General features: G+C 40.6%; 1 protein-coding gene across 1 annotated transcript in view; it reads right to left on the bottom strand.

Annotated features, from left to right (window-relative positions):
- LOC103294875 (argonaute RISC catalytic component 3) overlaps window positions 1-13,847 on the bottom strand; it is a 98,318-nt gene extending 84,471 nt beyond the window's left edge. Inside the window, exons 1-2 of the mRNA XM_054721435.1 lie at window positions 13,496-13,847; window positions 4,258-4,429 (exon numbers count right to left, since the gene is read on the bottom strand). Coding sequence (XP_054577410.1) covers window positions 4,258-4,429; window positions 13,496-13,514 — 191 coding nt within the window. The 5' untranslated portion in view covers window positions 13,515-13,847. The remainder of the gene's footprint in view (window positions 1-4,257; window positions 4,430-13,495) is intronic.
- Between the last annotated feature and the right edge of the window lie 559 nt (window positions 13,848-14,406).

The following is a 14,406-nucleotide window of genomic DNA, read 5'->3' as shown; positions in this document are numbered from 1 at the left end:
ATTCCTGACAGCAGAAAAGAATTCTCACTCTGATTTGAGATTTCAATTTAAAAGCTAAAATTATATCAATATAGATGTATTTTTTTTCTTCTAAAATTCAATCATCAGAATTACATTATATCCTTATATCCATATACAATATGCACAAATACATGGCACTGTCCTTAATCATAATAATAACAGTAATTATAATAGCACAATTACTATAACATTTAATTTATAAAAGAAAACCGAACCCCTTAAAAATTCAACCACATCTACTATCAACTATTTTAAGATTCTTTCACATCTTTATGTGTCCAAAATAGATTTTTAAAATTTTAAAATTTTATTTTTTAATTTATCTTTATTATTGAAAGTATTACAGATGTTCCCTTTCCCCCCATTGATGCCCTCCACCCAACCACGGCCCCATCCAGAGGCCTTTACCCCACTATTGTCTGTGTCCATAGGTTATACATATATGCATATAAGTTCTTTGATTGTTCTCTTCCTGCCTCCTACCCTCTAGTTACAATCATACTGTATATACAATTTTTCCAAAGTATTTCATTATTCAGTGATTCTGAATAAGTGCATAACTCTCTACGAAGGTTTATCCCCATATATATTTAGAAGCTGGACAAACTCACATAAAAACTCAATTTACAGAATTTATACTCTAGGTCATAATATTTCTAAAAATATTTTATTTTTAGTTATCGAGAGCATTCACTTGTTTAAAAAAAACTAGAAACATTTGAAATCTGCTTAATAAACATGCTCTGTGACCAAATGATCATTTTCAATCAAAATCATTAAATAGGAAAAAAAAAGACACACATACACACACCCCCAAAGGTGTGAGGAAAGGAAAAGAAAACCAATAGACAAAGTCTAAATTAGAGAACTTGACTCACAAAAAGACTCATAAGAATTTCCTAGATATTTTTCTCCAAAAAACTCCTCTAACTAAAGTGAAAATTTGTTTTGCTACATCACTCTGCTATTATCATTAATGCCATAGTTCCAAATATTTGAGCTTGTGGCATGTAGACAAGAGAAACTTCATGTGTTGATTTAAATACTGCTGCATTTTGGCATACCTGTTTAGCTAATATTTAAAAGGAATTGTAAAGTTCTATCTAGTTCCTTTTAAATTCCAGAATTCTAGTTATTGAAGAGTAAGAACTAAACTAATTTCAGAAGCCAACCAACAACCTTAACTGACTAGTTATGTAGTAATATTGCAAAAAAGTTAAGACAAAAGCTAGTCTTTTGAAGAAAATAAGGGGAGTAAGTTTTCCAGATGTTGATTTAAAATCAAGTCAATATTATTAACAAAGTATAAAGTTGATTTATGCTATTTTTAGATTCCATATATAAGTGAAACTAGAGGCCCGGTGCACGAAATTCATGCATGGGAGGTGTGTGTCCCTCAGCCCAACCTGCACCCTCTCCAATCTGGGACCCCTTGAGGGATGTCCAACTGCCCGTTTAGGCCTGATCCCACCAGGATAGGGCCTAAACGGGCAGTCAGACATCCCTCTCACAATCCAGGACTGCTGGCATCCAACTGCTCGCCTGCCTGCCTTCCTGATTGCCCCTAACCGCTTCTGCCTGACAGCCTGATCACCCCCTAACCACTACCCTGCCAGCATGATTGATGCCTAACTGCTCCCCTGCCAGCCTGTTTGCCCTTAACTGCCCTCCTCTTTAGGCCTGGTCACCCCTAACTGCCCACCCCTGCAGGCCTGGTTCCCCCCAACTGCTCTCCCCTGCAGGCCTGGGTCCCCCCTAACTGCCCTTCCCTGCAGGCTCGGTCACCCCCAACTTCCCTCCTCTGCCAGCCTAGTCACCCCTAACTGCCCTCCCCTGCAGGCTTGATTGCCCCCAACTGCCCTCCCTTGCAGGCCTGGTCCCTCCCAACTGCCCTCCCCTGCTGGCCATGTTGTGCCAGCCATCTTGTGTCCACATGGGGGCAGTCATCTTTGACCACATGGGGCAGCCATCTTGTGTTGGAGTGATAGTCAATTTGCATATTATTCTTTTATTAGATAGGATTAGATAGGATAGAAGTCTGGTGCATGGGTGGGGGCCCGCTGGTTTGCCCTGAAAGGTGTCCTGGATCAGGGTGGGGGTTCCCTTGGGGTGTGGGGCGGCCTGGGTGAAGGGCCTGTGGTGGTTTGCAGGCAAGCCACGCCCCCTGGTGACCCAAGCAGAGGCCCTGGTATCTGGGATTTATGTTTCTTCTACAATTGAAACTTTGTAGCCTGGAGCGGAGGCCAAGGCAGGCGGAAAGCTTGGCTTCCTCCATTGCCAGGGAAACCCAAGCCTCCTGCTCTCTCAGTGGCCGCAGCCATCTTGGTTGGGTTAATCTGCATACTTGCTCCTGATTGGCTGGTGGGCGTGGCTTGTGGGTGTAGCAGAGGTATGGTCAATTTGCATATTACTCTTTTATTAGATAGGTTCATATGGTAGTTATCTTTCTATGTCTGACTTATTTAGCAAAATTCCCTCCAGGTCCATCCAAGTTGTCACAAATAGCAAGAATGTATTATTTTTTTATGGCTGAGTAGTAGTCCATTATATCTATCTATCTATCTATCTATCTATCTATCTATATCTATCTACCTATGTACCTACGGATATTCTTCTTTATTCATCCATCAATAGTGCTGCCTCATCATTAAAAGGTGTTCCTTTTACTACAGTTATCCACAATTCTTCCAATTGTTTTAGATTAACTCAATTCCTTTTCTTCTTGCTTTACAAATATTTTTTAATGACTATCAAGTCAGGATTCTGGAGTTCTGTTCTAATTTTTGCTACCAAAATGTGTGCTCTTGAGTTAGCCTCTTAACCCTTCTGGATTTCAGCTATTAAAAAGGTTATCAGCCTTGGCCATGTGGCTCAGTTGGTTGGAATGTCATCCTGTACACCAAAGGGTCCAGGGCTCAATCCCCAGTCTGGGGGAGCAACTGATTGATGTTTCTCTCTCTCTCTAAAATTATAAAAACATCCTTGGGTGATGATTTACCACAATTCCCTTCCTGACCTCAGAAAGAACTCTGCATTACATGTTAATTATAACATTCATATTATTATTTTTTTTTACATTGTCACAACCTTTCTTAGTGCTCATTCACTTCCTGTGTCTTAATATGTCTTATCTCCATTAAATTATAAATTCCTTTACAGAAAGAATCATCTACGTCTTTTTTAAAAAATTGAGGTAATCGCCGAAACCGGTTTGGCTCAGTGGATAGAGCGTCGGTCTGCGGACTGAGGGGGTCCCAGGTTCGATTCCAGTCAAGGGCATGTACATTGGTTGCGGGCACATCCCTGGTGGGGGGTGTGCAGAAGGCAGCTGGTCGATGTTTCTCTCTCATTGATGTTTCTAGCTCTCTATCCCTCTCCCTTCCTCTCTGTAAAAAATCAATAAAATATATTTTAAAAATAAATAAAATTTTTAAAAAATTGAGGTAACATTGATTTATACCATTAGATAAGTTTCAGGTGTACTCACCTATGTCTTAAATGAAGGCTCTTAATAATACCTATTGAATAAGAAAAGCCTGGGGTATTTGATGTTACAAACCAACATGTTAAGTATCATTGTTTTCTAAATGTTTTATACATGAGACTTCTTTTTTTAAACCTCTTTATGGGGTTACACTACATTATAATCTCCTTTTATATTCCCTGTATTACCTAAACTACAGCCATACACAAATACAGACATATAGAGTATTTGGGGAATGTGAGAGAAGAAACTTACTGAGAGCAGATTGAAAATCCTTTACATACTATATGTATTTGTTCCTATATAAGATTAAGAAATAGTTAGGAGTTGAGGATCAGAACAGAAAGCACGAAGCCATGACAACCATCATCTCTACCACTACCATCATCTTAAAGGAAACAACAGAAAAGGATAAATAAGGTGGGGTGGGGAGATAAAAGATATATTACCTAAAAGCAAAGGAAAAAAATACTCAGCCTGATTTCAAAAACGTCTAAAAATGACTTGGACCTTTTCTATTATCACAGAGAGAACATATGAGTTCATGTTAAAATGGAAAAATTTCAAGGCTATTAGAAGATTTTACCTACTAACACATCTCTGAAGTGCAATCAATTTCAAAACAAATGACCATGTGTTCTTAGTCAAACTGCTAGACATTATCATTGCTATTTGCATATACAAGATAAACAATTATTATGGCAAAGACTAATACCAACAGCAAAAAAATCTCCATGTTTCATGATTCTTACCTGTTCACTCTCCTAGGACACTTGTCTGGTTTAATATCTACCTCATAGAGGTAGACGTCAATCTTTGGGATTTCAACTTGAAAACAGTTAGCCAGCAATTTAATGGGTTTGCCCATGGTGCCATAGCCAGGTCTTCTGGGCACCATGAGTAGGGGCTGGGCCCCAACGGGTCCTGCAACAGATGGGGGAAAATAACACTGTTACAGACTGCATTGGATAATCTTGTCAGAGTATGCTAGAACTTTAAGTAAATCGGGTAATGGGGTTGAAACCTATTGCTGAAACATGATAATTTCTAACATCTCTACTTCTTTCCTCCCAATTTAGTCTCCTTATTAAAACAAACATATAAATAAACAAAATCCTGGGTTCTCCTGGAAAATTGTTTTGGAATAGGGTAGAAAGAAGGGAGAACAATCACACAAACTCAGGAGAGCATGTGCAAACACAAATCAGACCCAAAGAGTGTGATACCTAGAGCAAAACAAACACAGAAAGTAGGATCAGAATAAATGGACAAAATAAAAAAATATATACAATAAAAAGTATCAGCAAAGCACAAATCAATTATTTGAAAAGATAAATAAAATCTATAAACCCCACGCAACACTGATTTTTAAAATAGGAGAATTGCCTTAATAAAAGTGTGTGGGGATCATATAACTACAGATACTGAAGATGTTATAAACACTGTGTCAATAAATTTAAAGGTTTGCTGAAAAAGATAAATACAGCTTACTTACACACAAAAACATGTAAAATATGAAAAGTCCTCTGTTGGCAGAAATGTAAAATGGTATAGTTGCTTTGGAAAACCATATGGTGGTTCCTCAAAACATTAAAAATAGAATAACCATAAGATCAAGCAATTTGCCCTGACCGGTTTGGCTCAGTAGATAGAGTGTCGGCCTACGGACTCAAGGGTCCAAGGTTTGATTCCGGTCAAGGGCATGTACCTTGGTTGCAGGCACATCCCCAGTGGGGGGTGTGCAGGAGGCAGCTGATTGATGTTCCTCTCTCCTCGATGTTTCTGGCTGTCTCTCCCTCTCCCTTCCTCTCTGTAAAAAAATCAATAAAATATATTAAAAAAAAAAAAAAAAGATCAAGCAATTCTATTTCTGGGTATCTACCCAAAAACAATGAAAGCAGGGTGTTGAACAGATCATTACACACTTACTAGAGGCCCGGTGCACAAAATTCGTGCACTGGGCTTGGGGGTTGTCCCTCAGCCCAGCCTGCACCCTCTCCAAGCTGGGACCCCTTGAGGGATGTCCGACTGCTGGTTTAGGCCTGATCCCGGGGATCGGGCCTAAACTGGCAGTTGGACATCCCTCCTATAATCCAGGACTGCTGGTTCCTAACCACTTGCCTGCCTGCCTGCCTGATTGCTCCTAACAACTTTGCATGCCAGCCTGATCGCCCCCTAACAGCTCCCCTGCTGGCCTGATCGCCCCCAACTGCCCTCCCCTCCAGGCATGGTTGCCCCCAATTGCCCTCCCCTGCCAGCCATCTTGTGACAACGTGGGGGCGTCCATCTTGTGACGACATGGGGGCGGCTATCTTGTGACAGCATGGGGATGGCCATCTTGTGACGCGAGGGTGTGAAGGTCAATTTGCATATTACCTCTTTATTTTATAGGATGCTCACAGCAGCATTAGTCACGATAGCCAAAAGATGGAATCCACCTCAATGTCCACTGATGGATAAGTGGATAAACAAAATGTGGTATATACATATAATGGAATATTAGTTAGCCTTAAAAAGAAATGAAATTCTGACACATGCTAAACATAGATGAACCTTGTAGATGTTATACTAAGTGAAATAAGTCACAGAAACACACTGTATGATTCCTATTATTAACCTTTTGCACTCGGATGTTGAGTGTGACTCGACACGGTTAGCATTAGAATAAAGGAATCGAGAAAAAAGCAAGCAAGTGCAAAGGGTTAATACTACAAAGTGGAAGGATGGTTGCCAGAGACTGGGGAAAAGAAGAATGGGGGATTGATGCTTAATGGGTATAGTTTCAGTTTTTCAAACTGAAAACAGATCCGGAGACTGGTTGTACAACAATGTGAATGTAGTACTTATATGCTATGAACTGTACACTTAAAAATTGCTAAGATGGGCCCTGGCTGATGTGCTCAGTTGTTAAGTGCTTTGGCCCACATACTGAAGAGTGGAGGATTCGATTCTCAGTCAAGGGCACATACTTGGGTTGCAAGTTCGATCCCCCAGACCCCAGTTGGGATGTGTGCAGGGGGGAATCAATCAATTGATGTGATCTTTCACATCAATCTCTCTCTCACACATAAATCTCTCTCTCTCCTTCCCTCCCTCTCTTCCATTCTCTCTAAGAATCAATGGAAAAAATATCCTTAAATGAGGATTAACAACAATAAAAAACAACTGCTAAGATGGTAAATTTAACATTATGTATATTTTATCAGTTAAAAATAAACACTGAGTGGTACCTAACATTAAGTTTTTTTAAAAATATTTTTTATTGACTTTTTATAGAGAGGAAGGGAGAGGGAGTTAGAAACATCGATGAGAGTGAAACATCAGTCAGCTGCCTCCTGCACGCCCCCCATACCAGGGATGTGCCTGCAACCAAGGTACATGCCCTTGACCGGAATCAAACCTGGGACCCTCGAGTCCACAGGCCAACACTCTATCCACGGAGCCAAACCAGTTAGGGCTAACATTAATTTTTTGAATCTCAAAATGTTGTAGCTTTGTTAAAGTTCAAATGATAAATTCAGTTAAAAAATTAATAACTATTATCTCTGAATGAACCTACATTTAAATATCTGAGAAGGCCTGTAACTATTTGAAAAAAATTAAATCCACAATTTAAAATATCCAGCAATTCTACTTCTGGGTATTTAGCTGAAGAAACTAAAAACACTAACTTGATGCCCAGCCAGCATGGCTCAGTGGTTGAGCATCAATTAATGAACCAGGAGGTCATGGTTCGATTCCTGGTCAGGGCACATGCCTGGGTTTAGGCTTGATCCCCAGTATGGGACTGTGCAGAAGGCAGCTGATTCTCTCTCTCATCATTGATGTTTTTGTCCCTCCCTCCCTCTCCGAGATAAAGAAAAACATGTTTAACAACAACAAAAATAGGAGAAAGCATTGGTTGTGGGACATAGTTTTGCTAAATCTCAAGTATTTATTTTAAGCAATGGGTAGCCAAAGAAAGTCATTAATATTAGACAATTACAGAAAACTACAGAAACTCCAAATACAGAAATGCTGTTCATGCATCCAAACAGCATAACCATTATGGTTGAAAAACCACACAATATTCTTTCTCACATGTTTTGTTAATGAGCCAAGAATGAGGGTGTATTAAGTATCCTATACAACTGAAATAGAAGTAGGAATCTCTAGTGAATGTTGCTCATCCCCCAAAAAACTGAGACTAAACAGGTTTGGAAAGGACAGTATTCTTAAGTAAATTATCTTTTTAGTTTTACCATCATGAAAACAGAACTATCACTTGTCTTTTTTCTCCTTATCCATTAAGACAAACAAACAACAAAGAAAATAAACTTCCAAGTTACTTAAGGTCCTAATCCTACATAATTCTATATAATAAAGCCCTACTATGCAAATCAACTGAACGGTAGAACGACCAGTTGCTATGATGCGCACTGATCACCAGGGGGGCAGATGCTCAACGCAGGAGCTGCCCCCTGGTGGTCAATGCGCTCCCACAGGGGGAACGGCGCTCAGCCAGAGGCTGGGCTCACACCTCTCCTACTTCCGCAGCAGCGAGCCAAGCAGTAAGGAGCAGCAAGCAGGTGGGTGGTAAGGAGCAGTAAGGGTCCCGGACTGCGAGAGGGATCCCAGACTGCAAGAGGGATGTCTGCCTGCTGACTTAGGCCCAATCTCCAGGGTGACATCCCAAGGGATTCTAGGTAGGCAGACATCCCCCGAGGGGTCCCAGACTGCAAGAGGGTACAGGTTGGGCTGAGGGACATCCCCCCAGTGCACACATTTCATGCACCAGGTCTTTAGTTTTAGGTATAAGAAAATATTTTGTAAAATTAACAAAATATTTAATTCACCTTTCAAGTAGACCCTCAAGTATTTTAAGACTATGGAAATCAGTGTGAAAAAAGATAGTTGTGATATAAAGCAACATAGTATTAAACTAGAATCTAATAGCTTATGACAATTTGGCAAGAATTCTACTCTGATCTAGGGTTTTTCCATATACAACAGAGAATTCTTCCAGGAAATGTGTCCCCTTCACAGGGGCCTAGACTTCTATCTAGGCATACCATCAGGCCAGGCTTACAAAATCAAATATATACAATGTTCCCAGTGGAAAAAAATAGATATAAATTAATTCTAAAATACCAACTTATTATATAACAGTCAAAGGAAAATGAAGTAGTATCTAGAAATCATTTCATTCATTCTGCTTTCCTAAATTACTTAATGTCTTAAATATTTTTAAACTAAAAGATTAGTTTGGAATTTGGTTTAAAAATTTAAAGAGTGGTTATATCAGGGGGATGGAATCATGAGGCTTGTTAAATGAATTATATTTGAGGGTTACATGTATGTTCTTTTTTTTCTGTAAAGTCTGTTTAGAAGAAAAAAGTTATTACTTGCCTCCTTTTTAGTTTTTCCCCAGGGTATTCTGTCAGAGAAATTAAATGTTAAAACAAAAATTAAAGTAATCTTGTACATTTTTATAAATGTATAAATAAGTTCAATTTGCTGCCAATCAAGAGTAGGAAATAATAGAAAAAATGTTTTAATGGCCACTCCAGAGTAGCACAAAGTAAAATTTAAGTGACAACCAAATTTAAAAAACAAAAACTCTCCATGTTCAAAATTCATGCCCTCGCCGAAACCGGTTTGGCTCAGTGGATAGAGCGTCGGCCTGCAGACTGAAAGGTCCCAGGTTCGATTCCGGTCAAGGGCATGTACATTGGTTGCGGGCACATCCCTGGTGGGGGGTGTGCAGGAGGCAGCTGGTTGATGTTCATCGATGTTTCTAGCTCTCTATCCCTCTCCCTTCCTCTCTGTAAAAAATCAATAAAATATATAAAAAAAAAAAAAATTCATGCCCTCCCAGAGCAGCATTTTTATATTTTTTCAAGGCAAAATTCTACAAGAGAAAAATTTATGTAATAAAAACATTTCCCAAAGTGATTAAAAATTTATTTTAAATATTCAACTGAGAACCTAAAGGCATTATATTATTTTGTATTTTGAATCCACTTTTGCCAACCTCATTCAAATCAAGTTTCCATACATAAAATTTTGTTTCTTTGGAACTGGTTCTCAAATGACTTTTCTTGATTTTTTATTATTAAAGAATGCAGAGACCTAAAACAACTATTGTTCAAACATGAATTTAAAAGTACAACTAAGAAACATAGTCTATTCACTTTTGCAAGATTGTATAAGACAATTACCAAACTTTTCAAACCAATTTGTGTATCATTAACTTAAGGTAAAAGTAAAAATTTTTTTTCTTCTATTGGTAGACAAGTAGAATTCCATCGACCCTAAACAGTAGTTTGACTTTACCTAAAAACACAGATTAGAATAGTATGGTCTTAAAAAATAGCTCCTCAGGAGAAGTAAAACCTCAATGAATATTTCTGTTCTTCCTACCCCCACTTTATTTTGAAACTAAAACATAACATATACTCTTAGTCCAGCTGTAATTAAACCATAAAAAATACGATTTCATTAGAAGTTCTCCTAATTCAGGAATCACAGGCTCAAATGCTGTTGATTATTATTTAAAAACAAATTGTGCCAGTTTTGTTTATTTATTTATTTAATATATTTTATTGATTTTTTTAATATATTTTATTGATTTTTTACAGAGAGGAAGAGAGAGGGATAGAGAGTTAGAAACATCGATGAGAGAGAAACATCGATCAGCTGCCTCTTGCACACCCCCTACTGGGGATGTGCCCACAACCAGGGTACATGCCTTTGACTGGAATTGAACCTGGGACCCTTGAGTCCGCAGGCCGACGCTCTATCCACTGAGCCAAACCGGTTTCGGCTGTGCCAGTTTTGTTTAAATAAAAGTTCACATAGTACTAGGTCAGTAGTTTGTATAAGACATCCTTAAAAATCACTTAAAAGATTTCATGCAAAGGGAAGAACAAATATTAAATTTTAGTGAGGAATGATTCACCAAGAAACAATTACATAGTTTTTGTATTCAAAGGCTCTAATGTGAATAAATTTAAGTTTTCTATGTATCCACTTAACAATTAGAAATTAAAACATCTTGTCTTAAGAGGTCTGAGAATATTCACATATAAGAAAAATTTAGAAAAGAATTGGAGAGCCAAGATCCAACATTGATTTCATAGACAATTAAAGAACATTTACATTTAAAATGATTATAAAGATTTTAGATGCAAAATCCACTTGGGGTGCTAAACACACAATACAATATATAGATGATGCATTGTAGAACTGTAATACAATATACAAATGATGTATTGCAGATTTGTAATACAATATACAGATGATGTATTGTAGAATTGTATATCTGAAACCTATATACTTTTATTCACCAATTAGAGGCCTGATGCACGAATTCGTGCACGGTGGGGTCCCTCGGCCTGGCTGGCAATAGAGGCCTATTGGGAGTGGGGGGCCGGGTTAGGGGGGAGGGATGGGGAGAAGGGGCCACGGGAGGTTGGCTGTGGGAGTGCACTGACCACCAGGGGGCAGCTCCTGTGTTGAGCGTCTGCTCCCTGGTGGTCTGTGCGTGTCATTTGGTCCTAACGGTTGCTTAGGCTTTTATATATATGTAGAAGAGAGATGTCACCCAATAAATTCAATAAAAAGTAAATGCTAAGTTAAAATAAAAAATGTTTAAACCAAACAATATAATTCTTGATTTAGAACTTAGTTGCACAATTCCCCCAATATATAGTTTTAATTTCATGTGCAGCAAAAACAATTGTAAGTTTTGGGAAGAATGAAAATTTTGTTTTTGATGATGACACCCTTAAGACAATTATACCTTATCTTCATTTGAGATTATAGTCAATCATGTATAAACTGCACTTAAAATAAACTTTGTATTTCAAGATGTCTAATTCTTAGCTCAAGAATTCACAGGAGCATTTACTGAATCATACTTGGCTAGTTGGACCAGTTGACTAGGTGGTTTGAGTTTATAAGGATTTTCTAAGATGTTTTCCATATAATGGACATAATTTCATATAAAAAACCCAAAGGAGAGCTGAAACCGGTTTGGCTCAGTGGATAGAGCGCCGGCCTGCGGACTGAAGGGTCCCAGGTTCGATTCCAGTCAAGGGCATGTACATTGGTTGCGGGCACATCCCCAGTAGGGGGTGTGCAAGAGGCAGCTTGTCGATGTTTCTCTCTCATCAATGTTTCTAGCTCTCTATCCCTCTCCCTTCCTCTCTGTAAAAAAAAAAAAAATCAATAATATATATATATAAAAAAAAAACACCCAAAAAAGAAAAAGAAAAATATCTTTGAAATTTTTTTTGAAATATTTAAAAAGTTTTAGGATGATTAACAAAGTGTTTTTAAGTTTTATGTTTTGTTTTCCAGGCTTGACAACAGGATAGTTACGTAAAAATCACCTATATCCACAAATCATCACATTCTCTAAAAAGTATAGTAGAAAGTTAAAAATGGCAGGATACAGTTGTGGAAAAACACAAAACAATGATAAACAAATGAGAGTCTAAAACTTTTCACAATCTAGACAAACTTTCCCTTTTTAAGAAGATATGAAGCCCAGCTGGTTAAGCAAAGACCCATGAACTAGGAGGTCACGGTTGGATTCCCAGTCAGGGCACATGCTGGGTTTCCGGCTCCATCCCCATTGTGGGGCATGCAGGAGACAGCTGATCAATGATTCTCTCTCCTCATCGATGTTTCTGTTTCTCTCTCCCTCCCCCTTCCTCTCTTAAATCAATATATATACATATATATATTTTAAAAAGAGTAGACACTTTAAAAGGGATATATGAAGGTAAAAAATATATTTTTAATGGAGTATGCAGAAGAGAAATGGCACAAATTGATTAGAGAAAACTCCATATAATAAGATTGTAATAACGTCTTCCCCATCCCACCTCTACCATTGGAATGCTTTTGCACCTACTTTACAATTAAACTCTTTAACCTAATCAATAAATTATTTAACATTAAACCATCAGTTTCTTTCATATAAGCTTTTCTTATCTCATATTCAGGCACCTCCCAAATTCAGGGGCTTATGATACCATTAGTAACAAGACACCCTCTGTCCACCAATATTTTGAAAATTAACTTATAAGTCTATGACAATCTAGATGAAGCAAACTTTCAAATTTAGCATGTCAAGTATGAGTGATCCTTTGGAAAGCAAACTGTTATGTAATGTCTACTTTATGTTCCTCAATTACTTAAGAACCATAAAGATTGCTTTTTTCTTTTAAGGTAAGTACTGCCCAAATTGCATTTTTTCCTCAAGACTATAGTTTTTCCCAAGGAGGGAATCTTAAATGCCAAATTTCCAGGAATGTGACAACTCTTCTCTAGGGAACAGAATGAAAAATAAAATACTGTCAGCAATTTTAAGAATCACCTCCTCACGCCAGCATCATCCAGCCTGATATGACATTCCCAAGAGCCTCAAGAACTACAGGGTAGGGCAAAAGTAGGTGTACAGTTGTGAGGACGCGAAAAACAGTTTATTCATGTATTATTTTCCATACGAACAACTGTACACCTACTTTTGCCCCACCCTGTATATACCTGGCTGCCACAAACATCAGAAGAAAACTCGGGGATGGAAGAAATGCCATCTTGCATTTGACCCTGCACTAAAGCCAAACTTAATTCTCATCTGTTCCCTCCCTCTATCTACATAACTACCTTAAGAGGTCTAAGTAATAAGCGCCCAGCGCCTCTACGGGAACACACACCGTTACATCCCCAACCCGAATACGAAAGCGATGGCAAAGCCTTCTAGGGTACACCGCCCGGAGAGCCCCAAACTTCAATCCTGGAAGCAGTGTCCCCTCCCCGCAGTTTCGCCCACTCGGCTCCGGGGAACTGCGGCGGGGCTGCGCGGAGGCGGAGGAGGGGCCGACGGAGAGGAGGAGACGCCCGGACCTCGGACCTCGCACACCGAGGCCAGGGCTGAGGGAGCGACGATGCTCTTCTAGGGACACCCCCGCTGACCCGGCCAACAGCTCTGACACTCACCTGCGGAGCCGATTTCCATTCATGGAGCTGGGGGGAGTGCTTCGAGCGAGAAGGGCGCCCGCCACTGGGGGCAAGGAGGCGGCGCAGGGGGCGACGCGGTGCGACAGGCACTCTCACTTGGCCACGGGGAGGGGTGGCGACAGTCCCTTCTCAGCAACCGCGGCGAAAGCTCTCCTCGGGAGGAGCCGCCGGCGGGAGGCAGCACGCGACTAGGAGAGAAGCGCGAGACGAGAGGTGAACTCGGTGAGGAACTTGCGTCGCCCGTGGCCGCTCACGCTCCCACTGCCTCTCCACGACTGCGGCGCCGCCGCCGACCTCCCCGGGGGCCGGCCCCGGAAGTCCGCTTGCGTCAGTTCCGCTGCCCCGGCCAGGCCGACACCCAAGCCTCGCGGAACCGAGCAGTGCGGGCGCGACGCCCGTGCGAGCAATGCAGGGGTGTCGGGGAGCTGGCGCCGAATCTGGGTGGGGCCTGGGGCTCCTTGCGGCGGGGAGAGGGCGGAGCCGGCCCTCCTACGGTCTTCCGCTGGTTCGTGCCAGCCGGGGACAATCCGCAGGGACTGCACTCCGAGCTCCACCCGGTGCGGGGCCGGCTCTGCCTGAGGCGACGTAGCTTCTCTGAGGAGGAGCCTACCTGGAGTGGTTCTGGTCCGAGGTGCAGGGCCCGGACCTGCAGCCGAGGGCCCCAGCAGAGCCAGGCTTGGACTGGACCGCCCTCATCGACGAGTCCCTCCCTCCACGCCGTTTGGGCGGCCCCACGCGCCTCCTCCTCAGCAGGCGATCTAGTAACCGCCACTGCTGATCACTCTTCTTAATTCTATAGGGTTGCTTTGTTGGCCATTTTTTTGGGGGAGGCGGAGATGTACAATTTAGCTTGGGAAAAGATGATTAAGAAACAGGACATTACACACAGA

Source organism: Eptesicus fuscus, chromosome 9, assembly GCF_027574615.1.
Source record: "Eptesicus fuscus isolate TK198812 chromosome 9, DD_ASM_mEF_20220401, whole genome shotgun sequence".
NCBI classification, from domain to species: Eukaryota; Metazoa; Chordata; class Mammalia; order Chiroptera; family Vespertilionidae; genus Eptesicus; species Eptesicus fuscus.
Note: the sequence above shows the minus strand (reverse complement) of the source record. Positions and strands in the feature narration are given on the sequence as shown.